Source organism: Lichenostomus cassidix, chromosome 25 (genome assembly GCF_008360975.1).
Source record: "Lichenostomus cassidix isolate B80296 chromosome 25, HeHo_3.0, whole genome shotgun sequence".
Taxonomy (NCBI): Eukaryota; Metazoa; Chordata; class Aves; order Passeriformes; family Meliphagidae; genus Lichenostomus; species Lichenostomus cassidix.
Window position 1 is genome coordinate 159,411 of NC_139505.1, and position 24,167 is coordinate 183,577.

General features: G+C 57.3%; 3 protein-coding genes across 6 annotated transcripts; all 3 read left to right on the forward strand.

The window, feature by feature from the left end:
- Window positions 1–39: 39 nt before the first annotated feature.
- PBXIP1 (PBX homeobox interacting protein 1) lies at window positions 40–4,000 on the forward strand. Of its 3 annotated transcripts, none has more exons than XM_085082122.1 (11): window positions 40–160; window positions 689–767; window positions 1,359–1,467; window positions 1,552–1,619; window positions 1,699–1,846; window positions 1,939–2,151; window positions 2,232–2,255; window positions 2,338–2,411; window positions 2,496–2,621; window positions 2,710–3,686; window positions 3,767–4,000. In XM_085082122.1, exons 2-11 carry the CDS (start codon window positions 708–710, stop codon window positions 3,822–3,824), a joined length of 1,857 nt encoding a protein of 618 aa, XP_084938248.1. In that variant the 5' UTR covers window positions 40–160; window positions 689–707; the 3' UTR covers window positions 3,825–4,000. The 3 variants fall into 3 exon arrangements, with proteins under 3 accessions (XP_084938248.1, XP_084938246.1, XP_084938247.1); XM_085082120.1 differs by having other exon boundaries at window positions 96–160; window positions 1,555–1,619; XM_085082121.1 differs by lacking the exon at window positions 2,232–2,255 and having other exon boundaries at window positions 96–160.
- Window positions 4,001–4,787: 787 nt separating this feature from the next.
- On the forward strand, window positions 4,788–6,483 carry PMVK (phosphomevalonate kinase). Its single transcript, XM_085082144.1, has 5 exons — window positions 4,788–4,908; window positions 5,052–5,115; window positions 5,664–5,816; window positions 5,884–6,013; window positions 6,228–6,483. The coding sequence occupies exons 1-5, from the start codon at window positions 4,826–4,828 to the stop codon at window positions 6,362–6,364; spliced, it is 567 nt and encodes a 188-aa protein (XP_084938270.1). The 5' UTR covers window positions 4,788–4,825; the 3' UTR covers window positions 6,365–6,483.
- A 732-nt stretch (window positions 6,484–7,215) lies between these two features.
- KCNN3 (potassium calcium-activated channel subfamily N member 3) lies at window positions 7,216–24,136 on the forward strand. Of its 2 annotated transcripts, XM_085082712.1 has the most exons (9): window positions 7,216–8,094; window positions 11,011–11,106; window positions 14,267–14,685; window positions 17,258–17,446; window positions 18,262–18,403; window positions 20,082–20,192; window positions 21,478–21,605; window positions 21,760–21,829; window positions 22,250–24,136. In XM_085082712.1, the coding sequence occupies exons 1-9, from the start codon at window positions 7,378–7,380 to the stop codon at window positions 22,544–22,546; spliced, it is 2,169 nt and encodes a 722-aa protein (XP_084938838.1). In that variant the 5' UTR covers window positions 7,216–7,377; the 3' UTR covers window positions 22,547–24,136. The 2 variants fall into 2 exon arrangements, with proteins under 2 accessions (XP_084938838.1, XP_084938839.1); XM_085082713.1 differs by lacking the exon at window positions 17,258–17,446 and having other exon boundaries at window positions 7,218–8,094.
- The last annotated feature ends 31 nt before the right edge of the window (window positions 24,137–24,167 follow it).

The window sequence follows — 24,167 nt, forward strand, 5'->3', positions numbered from 1 at the left end:
CTGGTAGGGCCGCGCGCGCTTTTCCCGCCCCCCGCGTACCTCATTGGTCCGATGCTTCGCCGCGGGCTGCGATTGGCTGCTTGTGTCACGTGCGCGTCCCGCCCCGGGGGCGGTGGCGGCGGTCCCGGGGAAAGTTCCCGACAGGACGCGGCGGGTGCAGGTACCGCTCGGGCCGCGGGGAGGCGCTGGCCCTACCAGGCCGGAACCGGCATCGAATCGAGACGGGGCCGGGGGGTGCGGGCGCAGCTTGGACAAGGCCGTGGGGAGTGGAGGGGGGGGGGTTGTCACCGGCGGGGCCGTCGCCCCCAGGCCGGTTCTGGGTCCCGGGTGGGTGGGTGGAAAAGGGATGCGAGGGCTGCTTGAGACCCCCTTCCGGTACTGTCGCCTTGCTGTGGGGCGGTGGGATTCCGACCGGGCCCCTGCTTTCCCCACGGCAGGCTCCGCGTCTCCCGTCCACCTGCCGGGCGGCATCATGGGCTAAAAATACCCCGCGGCGGCAGCTGGTGTCAGTGAGGGTGGAGCTGCAGAGTCGGTGCAGCGGGATGGCTCTCTGAAAGCCCCTCAGCCACAGGCAGCGCTTGGGGACTGGCTGGCACCGGAACCATGGCTCTCCCGGTCACATCCAGCTCGTATTGGGAGCTGGGTCATGTCCCGCTGTCCGTGCATGCCTCTGTCTGTCTCCTTGCAGGTGGTGCTGGGCTATCCCAATGGCGGAGAAATTGGACTCCCGAGATTCAGAGAGCAGCTGGGTGCTGGCAGGCAGCGAGGTGAGGGCTGGTGACCCCCAGAGCAGATCTTAGCTGCCTGAGATCTCCAGGGCAACATCCCAGAACTGGGGACCCCATGCCTTGGGGCCCTAGGGCAGCCCCCTAGAGCTGGAGATGCCTGAGCAGACCCCCCAGAGCATACCTGGGGCTGCAGAGAGTGGGGCACATGGAGGTCGGGGCTGAAGGTGTCTCCCTGTGTGACGATCGGCGAGAGGAAGCAAGCGGCAGTCTCAATCTGAGATATAAAGCAAGCTCCATTTTATTTCACCAAGCGAGAAACTTACATACTGTTACAGATGTTACTAATTATAGTTAAACACGCATCTGCAGTCTGTTCTCACATAATCAGGGTTTTTCCTGATGACTCCCTTATTCTTTTCTCATAGCACTTCTGACTCCCTATCTTTTCTCATAATATTTTTCTCACAGCCTAGAAACACAGCTGTGTTCCCAGGTTTTAGCTTCTCATGACACTTTACTAGGATTTTTACTGAGGCCTGCCTATGCTGAGGCTTTGTTCAGGCCTGCTCAACTAACACAAATTTTGCTGGAAAACTCTGTTTTCCAACACCTGTGTCCCTCCTTCCCTAGGGTCTACCTATTGACACGGTGGGTCCAGAGCAGGATTCAACCTCCCATGAGTCTGAGGATGAGGAACTGGAGGAGGAGGAGAATGAAGGCACGAAGGACACAGTCACAGGCAGGCAGCCACCATGGGTGTGGGGCATGCCTGGTGTTGCCTCCCTGTGCCACTGTCTCACCTCCATGCTCTACTTCTCCCCAGCAGTGACTGCCAATGGTGCCACCACCTTCCCCAGCTGGACCTTGTGCCCTGAGGGCAGCAGGCAAGGGGTGAGTCAGAACCGGGAGCCTGGGGCTGAGCTGGGACTGGTTGGGGGGACAGCCCACATGCCAGTGCCTGTGCCTGCAGGACCCAGAGGAGCACGAGGAGTACAGGGCGTGGGCAGAGAAGGATGCCCTGGATGGCTCTGTGGAGCCCTGCGTGCCAGCGGGTGATGAGCAGAAAGAGCCAAATGTTGAGGCTGAGCCACAACGCTGCCCTGACCCTCTCCAGGCAGGTCAGGGCCTCACAGGGGACTGGCCTGGGGGAATCCATGCTGGCACTGCTTAGGTGCAGACCCTGCCTGGAGGTCCCCCCATCTCTCCCCAGGGTCAACAATTGAGGACAGGTGCTGCACTAGCAGTGACAATGACATGGAGGGGCTGCGGTGGCGGCAGGGCCATAAGCCCTCTCCTGGGCCCCACACTGTCGTGCCTGCCTCACACCGGGGGACACAGGACACTGATGATGATGGGCTCAGTATGAGCAAGTACCTGCTGGGTGCCTTAGCACTGGTTGCTATGGGACTGCTGATCATCACTGGTAAGTGGGGGTCCCGGTGGCTGAGGCCCCAGGGACAGGGTGGGATCCAGACATCCCTCATTGTCCTCTCCTCTCCCCAGGTGGTATCTATGACATGACAGATGGTGAGTACAGGGGACTAGCCCATCTGTGCAGGAGGACACCCTGCAGCAGCCTGGACATTCAGACCTATGTCCTCCTCTGCAGGCCATGTGGAGGGTGTGGGGAGCTGGGACTTGGCTGCTGGGGAGCAGGAGTCGCTGCTGTCCATAGACAACAATGTAAGGAGGGGTCTCGAGCAGGGCTGAGTGATAGTGGGGGGTGTCCTCAGAGCCCCCAGGGCTCCCAACCTTCCTGTCCTCCAGGAGTCGCAGCAGAAGCCCTCTCTGCCAGATGCTGGGGACCCCCAGAGCATGCAGTCCATGAGCCAACTCCTGGACAAGCTGGCCAAGGAGAACCAGGAGATTCGGCTCATGCAAGCGGAGCTGCAGGTTGGTTCCCGGTGCCATGTCCCAGCGCTGTGTCTCAGTGCTGCTATCCCACTGCCACCTCTTTGACAACCTCCTACCCCTCCCGTAGGCCCACAAAGATGATCTACGGGCGCTGCTGCACAAGAGTGAGGGTGAAGCGGCAGTGGCTGGAGCACAGCAGCAGAGTCTGGCTGCGGAGAATGCGCAGCTGCGTGCAGCGCTGGAGCGGGAGGTCACCGCACTGCGGGAGGCCCGGGCTGAGCTGCGGCGCCTGCAGGCCACAGGGGCACCGGGCAGCGCCAGGGACCCAGCAGCAGAGCAGCCCCGTGCCACAGGTGCGCCAGTGCATGGCAAGGCCGCAGCACGGTGGCATGGCAGTCTGGATTCATTGCGGCGAGAGCTAGCGGACACCCTGGAGCACATCCGGGTGTCCGGGGGCCTTGAGGGGCTTGTGAAGGAACTAAGCACCCTGGAGCAGCACCTGGCCCAGGTGCTGGAGGCAGAGGGGGTCAGGGCCTTCCCCACACACTGGAAGAAGCCATTCAAGGTAGAGAAGGAGAGCAGGTGGCACAAGCAACATGGCACCAGAGGGTCCCCCCACGAGCAGGAGAGGAGGGAGCATGGCAAACCCCACGGACACAGGAAGGATCCCCGACCACTCCATGAACACAAGCCAGGCAAAGCCTGGGGGAGGCTGTCTCATAGCCACCCCCAGCATGGTTCCCGTGAGTTGCCCCCGCTTAGGCAGTACCGGGCACCACAGGACTGCTCTGGGGTGGCTGACTGTGCCCACAAGGAGGGCCGGGAAGTACTGGGGGTTGCACTGGAGCCGGTGCAGAAGGTGCAGTTCCTGCAGCTTCTGGAGAGCTTCATGAGGCAGCTGGGCTTGGGGAGGCACTTCAAGGGGCTGGCATCGCGGCTTGATGGGGCCTTTAGGGCCGATGGTGTCTTTGCCCACGACCGCCTGCGGTTTGTTGATTTTGTGGATGACGTGGAGGAGCTGCTTGAGGAGGTGGCACGGCAGGAGTGGGGCGACAAGGATGCGGTTGATGACTTCGAGGAGTACGTGCTGCGGCACTACCGTGGGTGAGCTGGGGCAGGTGGTGCTGGGTGTCCCCAGGGATTCCCCTGTCCTGCACCCCATCACACTTTCCCTTCTCTTGCAGCACCTCTGGGAACGTGTGGGGCCAGAGAGCCCCGCGGCAGCACAGCATGGGTGGGTAGAGCCCAGAAGGCAGTGTTGTAGTATGCCAGCACCCCCATGCAAGGGCTCCTCATGTGCTGTTTGTGGGGGTCTGGTGGCTACCATTGCACCTTGTAGGGCCAAGCAGGGCCACGTTCTCAACCAAATGCACTGTGTGATGCTGCACTGCCACCATAAATAAAGTCAGCGCTGGGCAGAGGTGTGTAGGTGTGGGGAAAATGGGGATGCTGAGGCTGGGGGGGAAGGGAGGGTGCTGGGGGAAGAGAGCTGGGGAAACGGGAATTCAGAGGAGGAATAGGGAGTATGAAAAGAAAGCAGAGGGGAATGGACTGCTGTGGGCAAAGAAGGGGTGCTGAAAGGGAAGGAAGGAGGACAGGGAGGAAGAAGGGCTGCTGAGAGAGAGGGGCTGCAGGTGAAAAGGGAAGACAGAGAGAAATATGGTGTGTTGGAGGGGAAGGGGGAGAAAAGAGTATTGGGGGTGCTGTGGGAAAATGGGGATTTAGAGGAGGGACAGAGTGAAGAGGAAAGGGGAGTGCTGGAGGAAGTGAGGGGCAGCTGAAAAGGTGAGGTGCAGAGAGAATAGGGAGTGTTGAGGGGGAAGGGTGCTAGGAGAGAAAAGGGGGTACTGGGGAAATAGATGCAGGGAGAAAGCGGGGTGCAGAAGAAGAATAGGGTTTGTTGGAGGAAGAGTGCTGGGGAAATGCAGATGCTGCGAGGAAAGGGGATCTTGGGGGGAACAGGGTGCTGGGGAAAAGGAATTTCAGAGGAGAATACAGGGTGTGAGGAGGAAATGAGGGCGCTGGGGGAAAGGGAGGGCAGGGGCGCAGAGGGTTGCTGGGGGTACAGGATTCTGGAGTGGGGGCAGGACCCGCCATGTCCCGGCGGGGATTTGCGGGTAGCCTCACTGCGGTGCCGGCTCGGCCCTGGAGGGGGCGCCGTGAGACGGGGTCCCGCCGGGGGGTGGAGTCAACGTGCCTGGAGGCGGGCCCAGAGCAGGCCGGGGGCGGGGACGGAGGCGCCTATGGCGATGCCGCGCGCTGTCCTGCTTCTGAGCGGGAAGAGGAAATCGGGAAAGGATTTCGTGGCCGAGGAGCTGCGGCGCCGGTACCGGGTGGGGCGGGACTGAGGGCGGGGGTGTGGGCGGGGAAAGCACGGAGGGCGGGGATGGTACGGGGGAGACAGGGAGGGCGGTTCGTGGCCGAATGGAGCCGGTGCCAGTGCCTGTCCCGCTGACACCTCTCTCGCAGGCTGGGCCCCGACGTCTGCACCATTCTGCGCCTCTCCGGACCCCTCAAGGAACAGTACGCCAAGGTACCGCGGCCGCGCCGAGCCGTGTCACGCCCCACTATGCCGAGCTGTGCCAGTACACTTTGTGCCGTGCTGTGCCGTCCCACGCTCATACCGTACCACACCATGACATGCAATGCTACGCCATCCTGAGCTGTGCCGGGCAGTGCCGTGTTCTACCACGTGTTGTACCCACGCCGTGCCACACTGAGTTGTGCCAGGGCATGTGCTTTGCTGTTCTGTGCCTTCCCATGCTCATGCCATATTATGCTGTGCCACATAGCATTGAGCTGTGCCCTGCCCTGCTGCACTGTGCTGTGCCATCTGGTGCTTTGCCATGCTGTGCTGAGCTGTGCCATGCTGCACCACACCAAGCCATGTCAGGACATGCTGTGCCAAGCTGTGCCATCCCACGATCATGCTGTACCACATTGTGTCAAGCTGTTGTGCACTGTTCTGTACTGAGCTGTGCCATTCTGCTGTGCTGTGCTGAGGCATGGCATGTCTGCCATGGCTGTGCCATGCCATGCTCCTTGGCCCAGGCCATGCTTGCTGACTCCCCTTCCCCACAGGAGCATGGTCTCGACTTCCAGCGACTCCTGGATGCCAGCGCCTACAAGGAGATGTTCCGTCAGGACATGATCCGGTGGGGCGAGGAGAAGCGCCACACTGACCCTGGCTTCTTCTGCCGGGCAGCAGTGGAGGGGGCACTGCAGCCAGTGTGGGTGAGTTTTGGGGAGTGCACAGGGGCACTGGGGGCAGAGGGCGAGTGCTGATGGAGCCCCTGTGCAGGTGGTGAGTGACACACGGCGCCTCTCGGATGTGGAGTGGTTCAGGGATGTCTATGGGGACGTGGTGCAGACCGTGCGGGTGGTGGCTACTGAGGAGACAAGGAAGAGGAGGAACTGGGTCTTTGTCACTGGTGAGCAAATGAGGGGCAGCTTCCCCAAGCATGACACCAAAACTGGGGTTGCCCCATGAGCACAGGTCTGCTGCCTCGACTACCATTCCTTGGCAGTGGGAGCAAGAGGCTTTGGATCGAGCCCCCCAGCTCTGGGGGGTGAGACCATGGTAGGGGGAACAGATAGACAAATCCTGACTGTCCTTGGGGTCTCCCTGGGTTCTGCTGCTGCCAGGGGTGGACGACGCTGAATCTGAGTGCGGCCTGGACCAGGGAGTGGCCTTTGATTGGGTGATCACCAATGATGGGGATAAGGTGGCCCTAGGCGAGCAGCTGGAGATGCTTTTGCAGTCACTGCACAGGAGTTTATAGCACCAGGTCTCTTCACTGGGGCTTGGGGACTGCATCCTCCCCTCCCCAGCCCCTCAGCATCTCCCCCTCCACCTCCTGCCAGTGCTTCCTGTTCTGGAATAAAGCTCTGACACTGAGAACCGCTGCCACGCTGGGGCTGTGTCTCATTTCTGGGGAAGGGACACGCAAGTGATGCTGCCCCACCCTCACCTTGGGTTTCCCAGCTTTTAGGGGGCAGAAATGTGGTTCAATATCTTCTGTCCCAGCAGCAGGGTCACCAGCTGGATGTTTTGTGGTGTTTTTTAATAGAGTTCCTAGCAACCAATTCCCTACAGATTATCTGCTTCATGCTAATATTTGCTCCTCTCTTGCAACAGCTGGGCACGGCTGAGGGATGGGGGGTTTCCTGGGCAGGCTGGGGGTTGTGAGGGGGGATTAGGGCCCTATATATACATCTATATGTATATATCCTGTACTCTGGGTCTACCATTACCCTGACCCCAACCTTGGGGACATCCTGAGACACACACCCACACGCACACACCCACCCATCCATGGGGTGACCCACCCCCAGGATAGGAACACCTGCTCCAGATGCTGCTTGTAATCTCCATCTTCTATAGAGGGATTAAGGGGGATTATGCAAAAGGAGAGGAGATACCCGTGTGGGAGCCTGGTGGGTTAAACAGATGAGGGGTGGTGTGGCACTTGTCCGTCGGGGCACACTGGTACCGGTGCCTGGTGCAACCCGGTGCACTACAAGTCCCAAACGACCCCGCAGAGATGCAGGAGCTGGGGGTGTGATGGGGGGGGGGGGGGAAGATACAAAGCGGGGAGCGGGCGGGGATGATGTCAGCCTGCGGGGAGCCCCAGCGTGGCCAATGGCGCTACGGGGCCGGGCCAGCGGCAGCGGCGGGGGCGGTGGCGGCGGCGAGAGCAGCGAGAGCACGGAGCCCATTCATGATCCAGCGAACGGGGCTGGTGGCAAGTAAAGCGGAACCGGTGCCCTGTAAAGCGGCGCCGGTACCGCCGTCATGGAGACATCGGGGCATCTCCACGATTCGGGCGTGGGGGACTTGGAGGAGGATGGTCGGTGTCCCTGCCCGTTACCGGGAGATGAACGGTCACCGCCGCCGCCCTCCGCGCTGCCGCCGCTTCAGCACAGCCTGTTGCACTCCTCGCCCGGGTCGTTACGGGCCCCTCCTCCTCCTCCCGCCGCCCCCGCCGCCCTCCACCCTTCCTCCCGCCACGGCAGCCAGCTCAACCTCGGCGACCACCCAGCGGGCTCTGGGGTGGTTAGCAGCAAACACCGGCAGCCCAGCCCCTTGGTTCATCGGCGGGACAGCAACCCCTTCACCGAAATTGCCATGAGCTCCTGCAAGTACAGCGGGGGAGTGATGAAGCCCCTCAGCCGACTCAGTGCATCCCGGCGGAACCTCATCGAGGCCGAACCAGAGGCACAACCCCTGCAGCTCTTTGGTGCTGGTGAACCCCCCGAAATTGTCGTCTCACGCGAGGACAACCATGCACCCGCCACTCACCGTGCCACCCGCCCGCCTGCCCGGCCAGCCCCCACCACCTTTGCTAAGGGGCCCAAGCGCAAGGCGCAGAACATCGGCTACCGGCTGGGGCACCGCCGGGCACTGTTCGAGAAGAGGAAGCGCCTCAGTGACTACGCGCTCATCTTCGGCATGTTTGGCATTGTCGTCATGGTCATTGAGACTGAGCTCTCCTGGGGGCTCTACTCCAAGGTACCAACGGGGCCAGGGGTGTGTGTGTGTGGCTGGTGGCACCAAATGATGCCTGACGGGGTGAGCATGGAGCCATTTGCCCCATCTAGTGTCCCATGGGATAAACATGGAGCTGTTCGGGCCATCTGGAGTGGAGCAGGGTCAGACAGGCTGGCTGGTGACTGACAGGGTGTTCCCAGAGCTTTAGTGGATGCCGCAGCCACAGGTGTCGGACAGGGTGACCACCTGGCTGCCGGTGCTGGGGCTGTGTGCCAGTGGGTGCTCTGCCGAGTCCTACCCCATGCACTTGCAGCAGCAGGCACCAACCCATTGAGGTCTGCGGTGCCTGTTGCTGGCATGGCAGAGTACTCCTCAAAGCACTGTGCCCTCAGCGGTGCGGTGAAGTACCCCCTCCCTCCTCCTCCTCCTTCACACCCCTTCCTGCCATTTTTTTTTCCTTTTTTTGCAGGACAGTGTCTTTTATTTATAATTCTCCCCCCCACGTCCCTTCCAGCTCCTGCTCCAGGGCTGCGCTGGTTGGCAGTGATATGAATAACTCTTTGTATAGACATCTGTCATGTTATTTATAAGTATCCAAAGAGGGGAAGGCATCGGCACCCCCACCAGCACCCATGGGCGTCAGCGGGACAGCACTGCTGAGGGAGCTGGGGGGCAGCCAGTGGGGGACCCCATGCCATGGTGCTGCCAGTGGAGGGGAAGGAGCAGGGTGGGAAGGAGCTGTTCACCACTTCCTGTCATTATCTGGCACGGGCAGTGAGGAGGGCAATGTGAGCAGAGAAGGTGGAGGAAGGGATGGATGTCACTGGGGGTCCTGTGGGTTTGGGGGACCCTGCTGCCTCCCCACAGAGGTGCAGAGGTTCCTGAGCCCTGTTGTTCCTTGACTACCAGGGTCGGTGGGCGTGTGGGGGCTGCAGGCAGTAGTTCCACTGCTGTGTCTGAAGTAGGGGCATGCCTTGGTACCAAGCTGGCATCCCTAGTACCCTTGCTGAGAGAGAAGGATGTTTCAATGCCAGTGCCTTTTTCTGGTGGTTCCCACTCCCCTTTGGCAGGAGCAAAGGCAAACCACCATCCCCCACCCACATCTGTTACCTGTTGAGTCGCGGCCACCCTCGCAGGCTCCATGTGCCTGCATGCCTGGTGCCGGGGGGGACTGTCCACCCTCACCAAGCTGCCAGCAGCACCCCTGCCAATGCTTGCTGGCCCCACCACACTGAGCTGCTGTGTCAGCTGGGGAAGACCCTGTGAGTCAGCGCTGCTGCCATGCAGCAGCTGTGACATGCTGCTGTGCCCCTGCCCCACTGTGGCACGAACACTTGAGCTGACAACAACAGGGTGCAGGAGAGTCCCTGGCTCCAGCTTCCACAGGCCCTTGGCTGCATTTGCAGCAGTGGGCAACTGTGTGTAAATCCCCCCAAGAACAGACCGTGGTGAGAAACCAGAACTCCTCAGCAGGGACATGACCATGAGCATGGTAGTGCAGGTGATCAGGGCCAGCTGCTATTGTGCATGTGGGGATGTCAGCGCAACTCCAATTCTGCCCCATGGCTCCAGTCACGTCACCACATGCTCACAGCCAGAGGTCCCAGGGCTGAGATGGGAAGAGAGGACACAGTGACCAGGGTTTGCCTGCTTCCTGCCTGTCAATCGACTGTGGGCAGGACAGGGCCTCTCCTGGCCATGGGACAGTATTGTTGCTTCCCACCACCTGTGCAGCACTGCTGGTGTGAAGCATCCTGCCACCCACATGGTGAAGCAGGACACATGCCATGGGTGCCAAGGTCTTGCCCCACTTTGACCGAGACCCCATGTTGTTTGCTGCAAGCATGGGACCCAGGAACAGCTCTTCCTGATGGGTCTCTTCAGACCAAACACCAGCAGTAGGCAGTGGTAAACACAGTATGTAACACTTTCCAGGTGGGGCAGTGGGTGTCTGTGCACCAGGCAGGATTGGTGCCCCTTGGGAAGGGTCTCGCCAGAGCTGCCTTGGCACTATGCTACCCTGGAGTTTGCGTGTTAATTGCTAGTGTTTAGTCCCAGCACTTTTCTCAGCATCAGCCATTATGTCCACACAATTGCACAGCCAGGGCCAAGTTGTTAACAATGCGGTGCCGCCTCCACAGCAAATAGTCCCTTCTCCACATGCAAACACCCTGTGGAGATGAGGAACATGGGGAGAGGGAGCCAAGCAAGGCTGAAGCCAGTCCAGCACTCTGGGGAGCCAAGGATAGCATTCCATGAGTATGCCAGGCCTCACCATGCTAGGTCTCAGAGTGCTGGGGATGGGTGCAGGTGTGGGATGGGTGCAATGGCAAGGCAGGTTGGTTTGGGAATAACACCCTGGTGAAGGGCTGCCAATGCCCTAGCATCCCTGGGGCTGGATTGTGGCTGGCATCCACATGAGCTTACCAGCATACAAAGGGGACATTGAATCCTGCTTTTCCCAGTGGGGTTCTGGGGACCCACCAGTTCAGCTATCAGTGAATCAGAGGCTGGTTTAATTTGCATAAGGCTGATTAGCTGGAGGGTCTAGTTAGATCATCCATTTGGATACCATAACACTGGGCTCAGGCAAGATGGGGCCAGGGCACTGGCATCACACTTCTCAGAGGGGAGGCTGGGAACTGCACTCAGCAGAATAGAATAGAATTAAAAAAGAGTTTTGGAGAGAGGGCCCATGGTGCTGGTGGTACCAGTGGTGCCAGTGATGCTGGAAGTACCAGTGATGCTGATGGTACTGATGGTGCCCTTGCTACCATGTCAAGCTGCTTAGGGGGGCAGCTGAAGCATCAAGAGTGCTGTTGAGGATGGGGATAGCAGGTGTTGGGGGGCAGCATCTTCCTTGAGGTGCGGAGTCCTGTGCCAGCAGAGTCTCACAGCTCCATACCCCCTAACACTTTCCCTTCTTTCACCCTGTAGGACTCCATGTTCTCCCTGGCCCTGAAATGCCTTATAAGCCTCTCCACTGTCATCCTGCTGGGCCTCATCATTGCCTATCACACACGGGAGGTGCAGGTAGGTCCTGGCATCATCAGTGCCTAGCAAGGGGCTGCTGGGGTGGGACACAGTACCTGAACTCGCATCCTGCATGGAGCCTCCTCCCACTTTGTCAAGGTCTTGGGGGGCCATGAGGGTTCTCAGGGGGGCAGTAAGGCCAGGCACCAAGGGGTCTGTTTGGGCCCTAGGTGCCTGGCAAATCTGCTTGTGACTGGGGGAGGCTGTGGCCAGGAAGGGCTTGGACCAGTCAAAGTGCCAAGGAAAGCTGTGAAATCCTTTCCTAATCAGGGCTGCGCACTCTCTTCCTCCCTGGGAAGTTAAAGGGCTCCCAGTTTGTTCCAGGAAGGCTGTGCTTCCCTGTGCGACCTAGCTTCGGCATGACGCCAGCCTGTTTTGGGCATGGGAGGAATGAATCACCAGTTGGGAGAAGGAGCATCCTGGGAAGGGATGTCAAAGCCCCTGGCCCTGAGTGCACCATAATCCCAATTGGTTTTGCCAGATAGCAGGCTGGCATCCCACTCCCTGCCTGCCTCCATCCTGGCAGCCCCTACTCCAGCTCAGCCTACCTGCATGGGGACCAAGCCTGGGGGTGAGTTACTCAAAACAAATATTTGAGAGCTCTGGTTCTTGCTGGAATAATATTTACCCTGGGATAGCGGTGGTTGGGGTCAGCCAGGCGAGCTGTGCCCCCAGTGCTCACCACTTCCTCAGTTCATTGTTCCTGGCAGGGGGTTGTGCAAACACAGTGTCCACCCAGGCGGCATACAGGTCATCCCACCCCTCCTGCCTTGACCGGAGCCAAAGTCCCACTGCTATCCCTCTGCACATGGAGACTGAACCTCACCATGGTCCTGGCCACTCTGCCAGGCCAGTTACATTGTTAAGAAAGGGAATTAGATCAGTTTGACTTGATCTGCTCCAAACAAAGTTGTGCTGGCTGCTGATTACCCTGTGTTTTATAAAGTGTTATAAAGGCATTGCTGATAATCAAACTGGAATGGAATGGGGCTGCCAGAGCTGTAAATCCTCAACTTCTTGTACCTCTCGGCCAAGGTGGGGGACTGTGCTCACCTGGCCATTGCAAATATCAGACCTCCTGGCCTCTGGGAAACAATGACTTCAGCCTCTTCCCTCAGGATTCCATCTTCCTTTCTTGCCCAGGGAAGCTGTGGCTGCCCCATCTCTGGGAGTGTTCAAGACCAGGTTGAATGGAGCTTGGAGCAACCTGGTCTAGTGTCAGGCGTCCCTGCCCATGAAAGGGTGTGGAATAAGATGAGCTTTAAGGTTCTGCTCAATCCAAACCAGTCTGTGATGCTATCATCCTATCAATTGTGTTAATTAGTCCTTTGGGATACTTGAAGGTCTTCCTGTGCCTCAGTTTCTCTAGGGCTGGGACATCACTCAGCACCCCAGCCAGGTCTCTGGTGCCTAGGGCAGAACATGCCATCCTCTGCCAGCACCACATTATCACCACTGTGAAGGAGAGCAATGCTGGCAAGGCTGCTAGCTCCAGCCAAGGTGTTCTGGGGGGGCAGAGACCTCTTGTCCCCGTGCTTGGAGTGCATGGGGCTGTTTATGCTTTTGGTGAAACTTTAGTCCCCCTGAGGTGTCTTGGTGGCTTTTCTTGGGCTTTGTTTGTCTGGAAATGTGGTGGCTGACACTCTTGTTCTTTCCCCTGCTGGAGCCATTGATGCTGGGCATGTTGGGGAATGCCCCCTTGGGTACCACCGAACCACACTCGGTTTCCATGGAAACTCACGTTGTTGCTTTACAGGTACAGGACTGAGAGAAGCTGGATATGGGGAATCCTGCCCAAATCCTCCCTTGCTCCTTCCCTTCCCTGGCCTATGACAGCCCTCCACCAATCCCTCCATGCAGTCAAAAGGCTCCTGCCTTTTTCCTCTTGCTAATTTGTTTATTTTAACACCCTTTTCCAGGAAGGAATGGGCTGTCAGCTTGCTAAATGCCTGAGGATCTCCCTTGACAGCTTGGAGCATTTTTGTAAACAATTTCTCAAACAAAGCAGCTAAAAGAAGCAGAGCTTTCCCTACAGAAAGGGAGGTGGCCGGGACAGCCACTCCATGAGTCAGTCCTGGTGGCTCCTGCTGTCCCCAGGGAGAGTCCCAAGTGCCATGCCGTGCCATGCCATGCCAGTGAGGCAGCTAGTGCAGGTGCACTGGGGTCCCTGGCAGGGCAGGAGGGTTGTTCCTGGGCTCAGTGCCAGCTGGGGCCATGCTCCCCACCCACCTCTCATCCACTGCCCTGGCTGTGTGCAGCCCTGGACCTGTGAGCAAGACAGCATTATTTCTTGCTTGCAGTGTTGAGGATGCGGACAGTAGCACTGGCTGCCACATCCCCCTTGGATCCCTTCCTGGTGGCTTCTTTGCCAAGTGCTGCTTGCAGAGAGGCCTTGAGCATGTTCTTGCTGCTGTGGGTGATACTGCTGTCCCCATCACACCAGGGAGAAGCTGATAGCAGCCTCAGGACAGCCCTGCTGAGGCAGGACAGAGTGGGTGACCCCCAGGGCTCTAGTAGCATCCCAGAGAGGCCAACTGAGCTGCCATCTCCCCAGCTCCTGCAGAGACCTCAACTCCATTGCTGATGATGGGAGAGGAGCTGGTGCACCCAGGATGAACCGTCGGTTGCTATGACAACTGGATCCCATTGCTGCCAGCAGCTGGATGCTCTGAGTGTGGCATTCCTCCCCAGAAATTGCCCTGGCACTCAGGGTGTGATGACTGTCAGTGAAATCAGTGCAGCAGCAGGAGCAGAGCAGCTGGGGTGGCTTATGCTGGTGCTCTGTGGCACCACAGCTTGCCCATCCCTGTGGCCTGGGTGAGGGGAACATTCCAGGAGGCAGTCTCCTGCCAGCCCAAGTTTGAGTGAGCTGTCCCCATACTGTGCTTAGGCATGTGTTCAAGGCTAGGCACCTTAAAGCCTTCTGGTGTCCCCTGCAATGTGACCATCTCCAACATACACTAGCAGGACAACAGAGGGGTTGGTGATGGCTCATTCCCATGTTTTTCTTCTCCATGCATCCCCAGCGCTCCTGGCTGAGTCACACCCAGCTCCTTTTGGCTCTGGTGTCAGACCCCCGATATCAGCCTGTGGAGGGAGGGATGCCAGTGGGGAAGTTGTCTGGGGCCAGCAGTAACCAAGTGGTTTTGCATCTTGATAGCTCTTTGTGATCGACAATGGAGCTGATGACTGGCGGATAGCGATGACATATGAGCGCATCCTCTATATCAGCCTGGAAATGCTGGTTTGTGCCATACACCCCATCCCTGGGGAGTACAAATTTTTCTGGACAGCCCGCCTGGCTTTCTCCTACACACCTTCTCGGGCAGAGGCTGATGTGGATATCATCCTGTCCATCCCCATGTTCCTGCGCCTGTACCTGATTGCTCGGGTGATGCTTCTGCACAGCAAGCTCTTCACTGATGCCTCCTCACGCAGCATTGGGGCGCTCAACAAGATTAATTTCAACACCCGCTTTGTCATGAAGACACTTATGACCATCTGCCCTGGGACAGTGCTGCTGGTCTTCAGCATTTCCCTCTGGATCATCGCTGCATGGACAGTCCGTGTGTGCGAGAGGTGAGAGAGGTTTGGGATGCATATGGTGCTTTGGGATGCACAGTGGTTTGGAATGAGCAGTAATTTGGGGTATGTGGCAGTTCAGAATGCTCAACAGTTGGAATGCTCAGTGGTTTGGGATGCTCTGCTCTTCAGGACACACATCGGTTCAGGATACGTGGAGGTTTGGGATGCATGGTGGTTTGGAATGCTTAGCAGTTCAGGACGTGAGCATGATGAGCATCAGTTTGGGATGTGTGGAGGTTTGGGATGCTTCATGGTTCAAGATGTGCAGCAGTTCTGAATGCTCAGCAGTTTATGGTTTGTGATGTATGGCAGTTCAAGATGCTCAGTGGAGATGCAATGTCCCAACACCCTGTGGGAGGGATGCAGGGCTCCGGGGTCTTGGCAGCCACAGGTTCCCTCCACCAAGCCCTGTCCCAGGCAGGAGGCAGAGCAGGGTCAGCCCTGACCTCACAGTGCAGTGCCTGGGCCAGGCAGGGTCCTCGTGCAAGGGGACAGTGTATTGTGCCAGAAGCCCCAAAAGGATGGGTGGGGGACATGAAGAATGGTGGGAGCTGGGGGACTGGGTATGGGGGAGAGGCCAGAGGTGCTGATGGTAAGTGACAGGGCCTGGCTCAGGCTCTAGCATCACTGCAACTGACTGCCATGACAACACTGCAGTGACAACCCACAGCCTGATGGCATCATGCCAGCATCAGCATGCACAGCACCGGGGTTGCTGTGGCGACCGGCCCAGTGGGTATCACTGCACCTCAATCTCTCAGGGACCTGCCACCACTCTTTGTCTACTGAGGGAACCAGGGGGTTGTGGCAGTGGCATCCTCAGTGCTGTGGCGGGTTTTCTCCACAGCCATGGTGCAAGATGCCAGCAGCACCTGGGGCTGGGAGCGTGGGTCCCCCATGAGCTGTCCTGTTGTGGCAGCTTTGTGTCATCCTTGGAATTGAGGTGTGAGGGATCACACCAACTGGCACCCCAGCGTTACCTGGGACACCAGATGGTTTCTAGATTGTTTGCAAGGTGAGCGAAAGACCACCCCTCCTCTTCCCCAGGTTGGGCCCTGTTGCTCTCTGGTCATGCTGCGAAGGAGTATTAGGGCAGCTCTAAGCGCTGCAGCAGTGGCATGGGACAGCACACTGAGGTTTTATGAGCTTTTGCTGGCTGTATTTGCCTTCCTGTCTCCCTTAATGATGCTCTCCTTATGAGCTGGATCCTCAGGCACTGCCTAATCGTGTTTGAGAAATTATGGTTTGTGTCTCCTAAACAAGAAGCAGGCAGACAGGCACCCAGGACACACACAGGAGGGTAATCCCCCACCTGGTGAGGCTTAGGCGGGAAAACACAAAATAAATAATGAACTATTAGAAACAAAATAACCCCAGAAATTATGCAGAGGAGGCGCTGCAGATCATCAGCACTGCAGTGGCCACCATCTCCATCTATGTACAGAGTGGCAGAAGCAAACCTAGGTGGGCTGGAGATGCGTCATGGGGGATGCAGGACAGGGGGAATGCAGAACCCCTGGGACGGGCTCCATGTGTGAGGGACACAATGTCCCTTGCTCATGCGCCTCCCACAAGGGCTATCCAGGTTGTGTCCCCAGGTCCACAGTGGTATCACTGGTACGGGGAAAACAATTTGCTGTCGTTTGCAGGACCATTCCCAACCAGCACCCCCTGGAGCCAGGCAGCTCAGACGTGGTTGTGCCTCTCCAAGACATGGTCCTCGGGCTGGAGTGGCACAGCCATGGCATGTCTCCTCGGCACTGTGGGCTGCTCCAGTGTCTGTGGGCGCAGCATCCTCCCGTGCGCGCCGCGGGGCCGCACCTCTCCGAAGGCAGCGAGTCGCTTAGCAACCTCGCCTGCTTGCTTGGCCACCGCGCTCAGACGCCTGCGGTGCCTGCGGTGCCGCCAGCGCTGCCGGGCCTGCCCGCCGACGGCGCGCACGTGTGCTCACACGTGTGATTGTTCGTCCGTCCAGCTGCCGGGGCGAGGCTACAGCCGGCCTGGAGCACAATCTGGGTGGCTGCCCAAAGCGATGGGGTCGCTTCAGCCGAGATGGTGCTGCAACAGTGTCCCGTGGCATACTGTGGCGATAGGGTGATGCTCATGGCCGCCACAGTGGTGAGGGCGGCTGTGGCCTTAGGGGGGGCAGGCAGACAAGGGGATAACAGAAGGCGGTGCTGGGATCTGACTGATTGCAGCAATCCCTGGCATAAGCAGGTGGCTCCTCTGCCTGCCCACACCCGCTGTGGTACATGCCAGCCCCTCTGGTTTATCAATTCTTGCTCATAGCACCACTCAGAAGAAAAAATGTCCCTCTGTCCAGCTGGCCTGTAATCCCCTTGTCCAGCATGATGCTCTCTGGGTTGTCCCATCAAGACATTCTGTCGCAGGATGAGGTGGGCTCAGCTCTCCTCAGGAGAATAGACTGGCCCGGATAAGGGTGCGTGCCTCACTGCTGGCGCTGGAATTTTGGGGAGCCCCACTGTGGTTATGGGCTCTAGCCCCCCTGGCCAGCCCTGCCCAGAGTGAATCTCACCATGGCTGAGGGTGCTTTCTCCTGCACCAGGACCTCATTTGAGTCTCCAGCTGAGGGAAAAGCATTTCAGAAGAGGAGAAAACCCAACTGCTCTGCAAGTGATGATCTTGGAACTGGGACTGCCAAAAGCTCCATCTGTTTTTCCTCTCTGGATTCTCTGAAGAGGATAGGAGAAGCCTGCCGGGGAGGCAGGAGAACAACTGTCCTGTTCATGGTGGGGTAAAGTCACTGCCTGTCCCTGCTGACTTGGGGCTGAGTCCTGCTCCATACTGGGCCAGGCCCTGCTCCGGTGCCAGGAGTCAGTGCTGCATCCCTCAGGAAACATACCTGCGTGGCTTGGCTGTGCTTGCACCAGCCCTAGGGAGCTGGAGGCAGCTGAGACCCCTGGTTGCATGTTTGCTGGAAGAGCCACAGCTAATGTGTGGGACGGCCAGAGTGGTCATTGACCTCACATCTCAGCAGGGAAATGGAAAATTTGCAGCATTCCCAAAGCTGCAGCTACTCCACATGTGTTGTGTCTTGAGGATGTGAGCCTTTCCCCTGTTTCCGAAAGCCAAGTGCATGCCAGAGGCTTGACAGGATCCATCCCTAGCAGTTCTGCTGTGGCTGCTTATGTCACTGTCTCCTGGGGTGGCACAGGCCAGGCTGCAGCACCAGCGGGATGCAGGGGAGGATGCCAACGGTGGGCTACTGTGGTCAAGGGCTTTGCAGAGCCACAGCCCTTACTCCCATCAGCCAGTTCTTGCTGCAGCACCCCATGACACCAGGGGCACACAATGGGACTAGGATGTGGTGACAGGTCTGACTGAAAGCAGAAGCCCTTTCCATTGAGTTTTTGCTCTGATTTTGTCCATGTGGGTTTTCCTGTGCCATAAATTGTGCAACCACTGCTACTATGGGATATCCTGTTGTGTTCTTAATCCCGTAACCCAGCAAAGCCCATGTCAGGGGAGCCACTGTGCCCAGGTACCCCCGTTTCTGCTGCGTCCATCCCTGCCCCTGCTGTGACGCTGATGTCTGTGTCTCCTTGGCAGGTACCATGACCAGCAGGATGTAACCAGCAACTTCCTGGGTGCCATGTGGCTCATCTCCATCACCTTCCTCTCCATCGGCTATGGTGACATGGTCCCGCACACCTACTGTGGGAAGGGAGTCTGCCTGCTCACTGGCATCATGGTAAGGGCCTTGCCAAACTGGTTGTCCATCCTGTGGGCTCTGCCTGCCCCCATTGCTGAGGTGGAGCCACTGGATTTTACGGGGACCTGTTTCCCAGCTGTTTTGTCAATGTACAAGACCAAATGGCTTCAGCTCTGAGGTCTCATAGCCTGAAAGCTGATGGAATTGTCTCATGTGATAAATTTAGGGTGGATTCAGACCCACACATTCAGTAAGAGTGGAGGGCCCTTGGACGAGTCAGTGATGTCTCCTGGGTGCAGAGGGGCACCTAAGCATTCCTTGGCCATCCTGGTCCACACCATCTGGCTTCCATTGCTCATCTGCCATGGCTTCTTTTCCTTCTGGCTGAAAGGTCACCATTCTCCAGGGGCTCCAGCCCCAAAGCATCCATGAGATCTCCCAGCTTTTGAGACTTTCCAGCCAGGGCTGCTGAAGGAGCAGCTGGAGGCCCTGCAGTCACGGCTCCTCCACAGATCCACCCCAGCAAACAGCATCCTAGCTCTGCCCACCTCAGCTCCAGGCCCTGGGGATGGAGCCATCCCTCTTCCCAGCTAGCACAGCCCAAGCTGATGCCTCATGAGTGCCATCAGTCAGGGTGGCTCCACCAACAGGTGTTAATTCTATGTCATCTGCAAGTCTTTGATCTGTCTTCGATGAGGTTGGATGAAGCAAAACTGGTGTTATTGGTGGGAGACAAGTGAGGGAGAAAATCCCTATGGGAGAGGGTGATGCAGCAATTCCCAGTAGAGGAGCAGCTGTGGGCTTAGCCAAGGGGATCCCAGTGCTGCAGGCTCCCAAAGCTCTTCCCCAACTAGTGGTTACTTTGAAGTGAGACACCATTCAGCAAAGTGTCCCCCCACACCAAGCACAGCCCCCCCAACCCCTGGAAATGGGGGACCCCCATGCCCACTGGGGTTGGGGGTTTTGCTGGGCTCCCCAAGTCACAGCATCAGGGGTAGTTGCCCCACCAAGAAGAGAGAGGTGGTGGGAGCTGAGACTGTACAGCAGGACCTTTGAGGATGTTGAAGGATTCGGCTCAGGGCATCATGTTAATTAATGACTCTTTATTAAATTAGAGAGCTTGCCAGGCTTACAAGGCTCTGCCAGAGCACTGGGGGGAAGTGGCTCAGCTGGTATGGGCAGCAGTGGGCAGAGCTCAGGAGCACCGCAGGGAGGCTCTGGAAAGAGCACTTTGGCACAAAGGAGCACCAGAGAAGATAGCTGCCACACAGATCTGGACCTAGTTGCCAGGATAAGTGAGCTCCCAGTTGGTGCTATTGAGATACATGGCAATATGAAGGGTCCTGATTTGGGGCCCCTTCCCTGCTCTCACCCATGTTGCCTGGTGCTTCCCCACTGCTCTCCCACCCCAAACCTCTCTTGGGAGTGGAGGGCTCTCCATCCCACAGGGCACTGGCATGGGGCAGATCTCTGGCCTGCAGTGGCACAGGCTCACCACTGACCGCTGCTGACCTTATTAATAGCCCCGGACTCTTCCATAAGTTATGCAGCCCATCATCAGCCGCTGAAGGACAGCCAGGCTCTGTAATACCTTCTTGTTAGCATAATGGGGAAGACATGTAGATTTAGTTAATTAGGGGATTTCAAGGGTGAAGGTGGGACTGCTGGTGTTTCAAGAAGGTGACAAACTGTTTCCCCAACTGATGTCCCTGCACAGGGTGCTGGATGTACAGCACTGGTGGTGGCTGTGGTAGCCAGGAAGCTGGAACTCACCAAAGCTGAGAAGCACGTCCACAACTTCATGATGGACACACAACTGACAAAGCGGGTAAGGTACCATGGGGGACATGGGGAGTGGGGGCCACGTTGTGTGCCAGGAGCTGGGGATTTGGGCTACCATGTCAGTAGGAAGGTGTCAGCAACTCTGGATCCTGTGGGTACCACAGTGGAAGAAGGTGTCAGCATCTGTGGGTGAGGTTACAACAGGAGAGGAAGGCATCTTTGGATGTAGTCCTGCAGGTACTACAGCAGAGGAAGTTGTCCAAGTGCTGTGGATGCAGAGCAGGCACAAGTGTTACGCTGAGACAAAGAGCACCATCTCTGCTCCAGGGATTTAGGTGATGCTCCCTCAGAAGCATACTCCCGCCTCTTCCAGTGCATGATCTCACTTTTCTTGGTGTCAGAAAGACAACTGGATTTTGGTGATTCAGCGCCCACCACAGATAACCACACTGTGAGGCTTTGGCTGTTTCCATCCCTGACGAGGGACCCAGAGCCTATAGTAGGGCATCCATGGGGTCACTGCCATACCAGGATCTGGTGTCACGTCCCTGGTAGCATGCAGGAGCTGCATGCAGGAGATCTCGGGTCTCAGCAGCCTTGTCATGGCAAGCATTGCCAAACCTACAGTGGTGTGTCATAAAATGGGTTCTGCACACTGGAATATTTTTTAGAGGGGATGGTGGCAAAATGAGCATTGGTTGCCTTGGAAAAGCAACCTCCCAGTGGTGGGATCACTTCACCGCAGAGAGCAGAGCCCCAGACAGAGCCCTGACAACCCAGGAATAGTCAGGACTTTGGTGTGACCAGGCTGGGAAAGCAAAACAGCTAGTCAGCCCCACTTCACTGGCCATGGATATGGATCTGCAGGCTCCATGCCAGGCAGACGGCAGTCAATTCCTCCTGGAGTGAGTAGCAGAGCTGCAGTTGAGCTGGGGAGTCTGCAGAAGTCATGTCCCAGTGCCGGCAGCCCAATTGGGACCTGCCAAGATGCACCAGATGGGTGCAGGAATCAAGGAAAGCTTTGGGATTTTTTTCTTGAGGCTTAGGGTACAGCTTTCCATGCAGGCATGCTAGAGCACTGGTGCCAAGTAGGATGTGGATGTGGATGTGGCTGCACCAGGGGCCAATAGCTCTGTCTTCTCTTACTCCTGCTTGAACTGCTCATCGTGCCTTGAAATAGTTCAGGAGACTGTGTGGATGCAAAGCCAAGCGCCTCACTCCAGCTGGGGTGGGTCAAGTGCTCTTGCAACATTGGTTCACAGCAGAGCCAGACCAGTGTCTCTGTGAAATCCCACAAGCCTGGTGAACTGCAGCCAACTCTTCCTTTGCAGATCAAGAATGCAGCAGCCAACGTCCTGCGGGAAACATGGCTTATCTACAAGCACACCAAGCTGCTGAAGAAGATTGACCATGCTAAAGTCAGGAAGCACCAGAGGAAGTTCCTACAAGCCATCCACCAGTAAGAAGCCGTGCAGTGGGCTGGGGGCAGATTGAGCTCCAGATGAACCAGGATCCTGTCCCTGCATTCATTGCCTGGGAATGCAGGCAGGTCTCCAGATGCAGTTTGAAACAGGGGAGTGAGTACAGCCATGTTGGTCTTTCCTTCTCCCCAGGTTACGGAGTGTGAAGATGGAGCAGAGGAAGCTGAGTGACCAAGCCAACACCCTTGTCGATCTCTCGAAGGCAAGTCCCACAAGGACCCTGTGGCTTGGCCAGACTACCTGAGTGTTTTTCTTCACTCAGAAAAACTAAACTGGCTGACCGCAAAATGCTCTGACTCAGTACATGTCAGCAAGGAATAGCTGCTGTGGGATGGCTGCCCTTGCAAAGCAGGAGAAACACATGAGTCAGGGGTTCCCTGCATCCCCTTTTGCAAGGGATACCACTGCTCAACAGTACAGGGCCAGCAGAGTATCCTTGCTTTGATGTCCAGGGATGAGCCAAACCATGGTCACAGAACCCTTGAAGAACCTGGGGTGGGCTGAGATGGAGTGGCTTTCGGGGCAGAAAGGGGTAAAAGGGTTAACTCTGCCAGTGGCACTGGCACTAACCCCTCCAGTCATGGTACTAACCCCTCCGCTGTCCCCTATGTCCCCTCCCCAGATGCAGAATGTGATGTATGACCTCATCACTGAGCTAAATGACCGCAGTGAGGACCTGGAAAAGCAGATCAGTGGCCTGGAATCCAAGCTGGAGCAGCTCAGTGCCAGCTTCAACTCCCTGCCCCTGCTGATGGCCGACATGCTGCGCCAGCAGCAGCAGCGCCTGCTCGCCGCTGTCCTGGAGGCACGAGGGGTCAGTGTGCCAGTAGGCACCCCCCAAACGCCTCTCTCTGAGAGCCCCATTGGGGTCAGCTCCACCTCGTTCCCCACTCCTTACACAAGCTCAAGCAGCTGCTAAAACACAGGCCCTCAGCCCTGCCGTGGACGGGGGAAGCATTTCCACACAGATCACAAGGTCTCTGTGAAATTTCTTCTGGTCCTTGAACTGCTGCAGGACCCTTCAGCTGGAGCCAGTGGGACCAGCAGTGCCGAGCAATGCTCGGAGCTTTGCCAACGCCTTGGGATCGGGAATTGCATCCCCATTCAGGTGCCTCTACACGTGGTGAAAGAAGGGGACAGAAGGTGATGCCTTGGGCCAGCCTGTGCCGCGGCGTCCGGTGGCAGATGGAAAACCCACGCTCAATCTCAGGTCTTCACATTTGAAAACAAAACAAAACACCAAGTCAGAAGCACTGAAGCAACGGAGACACCAGAGGGAGAGTTTTTCTCCCTGGGGCACTCCCCTCGCCCCCTGCCCCTCTCACCATTGCCACACCTTGCCAGGCAGATGCCAATGTGGGGGGCTCCTTATGCTCTGGCTGACACCACCTATGCTCCATCCCATCTTGCCAGGAGCCATAGGATGCCCCCCTCACATTGCCAGCTGGGTGACAATGTCTGGCTGTAACCTTCCTGGGATGTTCTCTGGAGCTGTGAGTGTTTTCTACCCAGGGAAGAACAATGGACACTTCTTTCTGGTCCTCAGTGTCATATCCTGCATGGAGACACGTGCCAGAGCCGGGAAAGCAGTGCCTACAGCGTGCAGGGCCACACAGGGCTGCCCCTAGCCAATGTGTTGGTGGCCAGTGACGAGGCTGGTGGGCCAGCCCAAGTGCTGGGGGGTCTCCAGGTGCTCTCACCACTGCCTGCTGGGAGCTTCCCAGCATTTTGCAAAGCCAGCAGCCTCAGAAGTCCTGGATGAAACACTCCATCAGCTCCAACATCTCCACATATGCTGAGAACGTCCCTGCTGAAGCCCAGTTAGCAGTGTTGAATTCACCAGGATCAAGCAGCAGCTTACTGGCAAGTGATGTGCTAGCACGGGTGGGTGCTTCATCTGTTTAAAACAAAGCCCATCACCTTCATGCCACTTCTGCTGGGTTTGGTGGAGGGCAGCAGCACTATCTGGCACTATCTTGGCAATAGCACTGCTGCCCATGCCTGCCGAAGTGCAGCCCCTCAGACTCCGTTATACTTTTTTGCTGGTGTTCAGCTTCCTGAGGTACCCTTGGCATCACTTGGCTGCTTCTAGAACCAGCCACTTTCTGTTTTGCTTTCACCATTTCTCCCTTTTTCCTCCTCAGTTCTTCCTCAGTGTCGTGTTCTGGCTTTCCTGGATCCTTGCATGGAGCCATACCAGGCTCCAAGTTCGGGATTGGTGTTTGCTGCTTTCCATGAAAACTCAGCAGAGAATATTTATATATTTTTAAACAGATGAAGTAACTGTGTAATTACTCTGCAATATTAATTACACTTCACCCAGCAGTGTCAGTAATTGTAATCAGTCACTGTGTTACTCCAGGTATACTCAGCCTGTAAAGTTCTCCTTTGTAACTTTTTCCCTTCCATAAATAATGCTGGATTTTGTGTGCTCGTAGGGGCAGAGACACACCACCCTCCCACACCACCACCCCTACACCCCTAATGCCAAGGAATTTCTTTGCTGCCAGTGGTGTGAGGTGGTTTTACTCCTTGTTGCC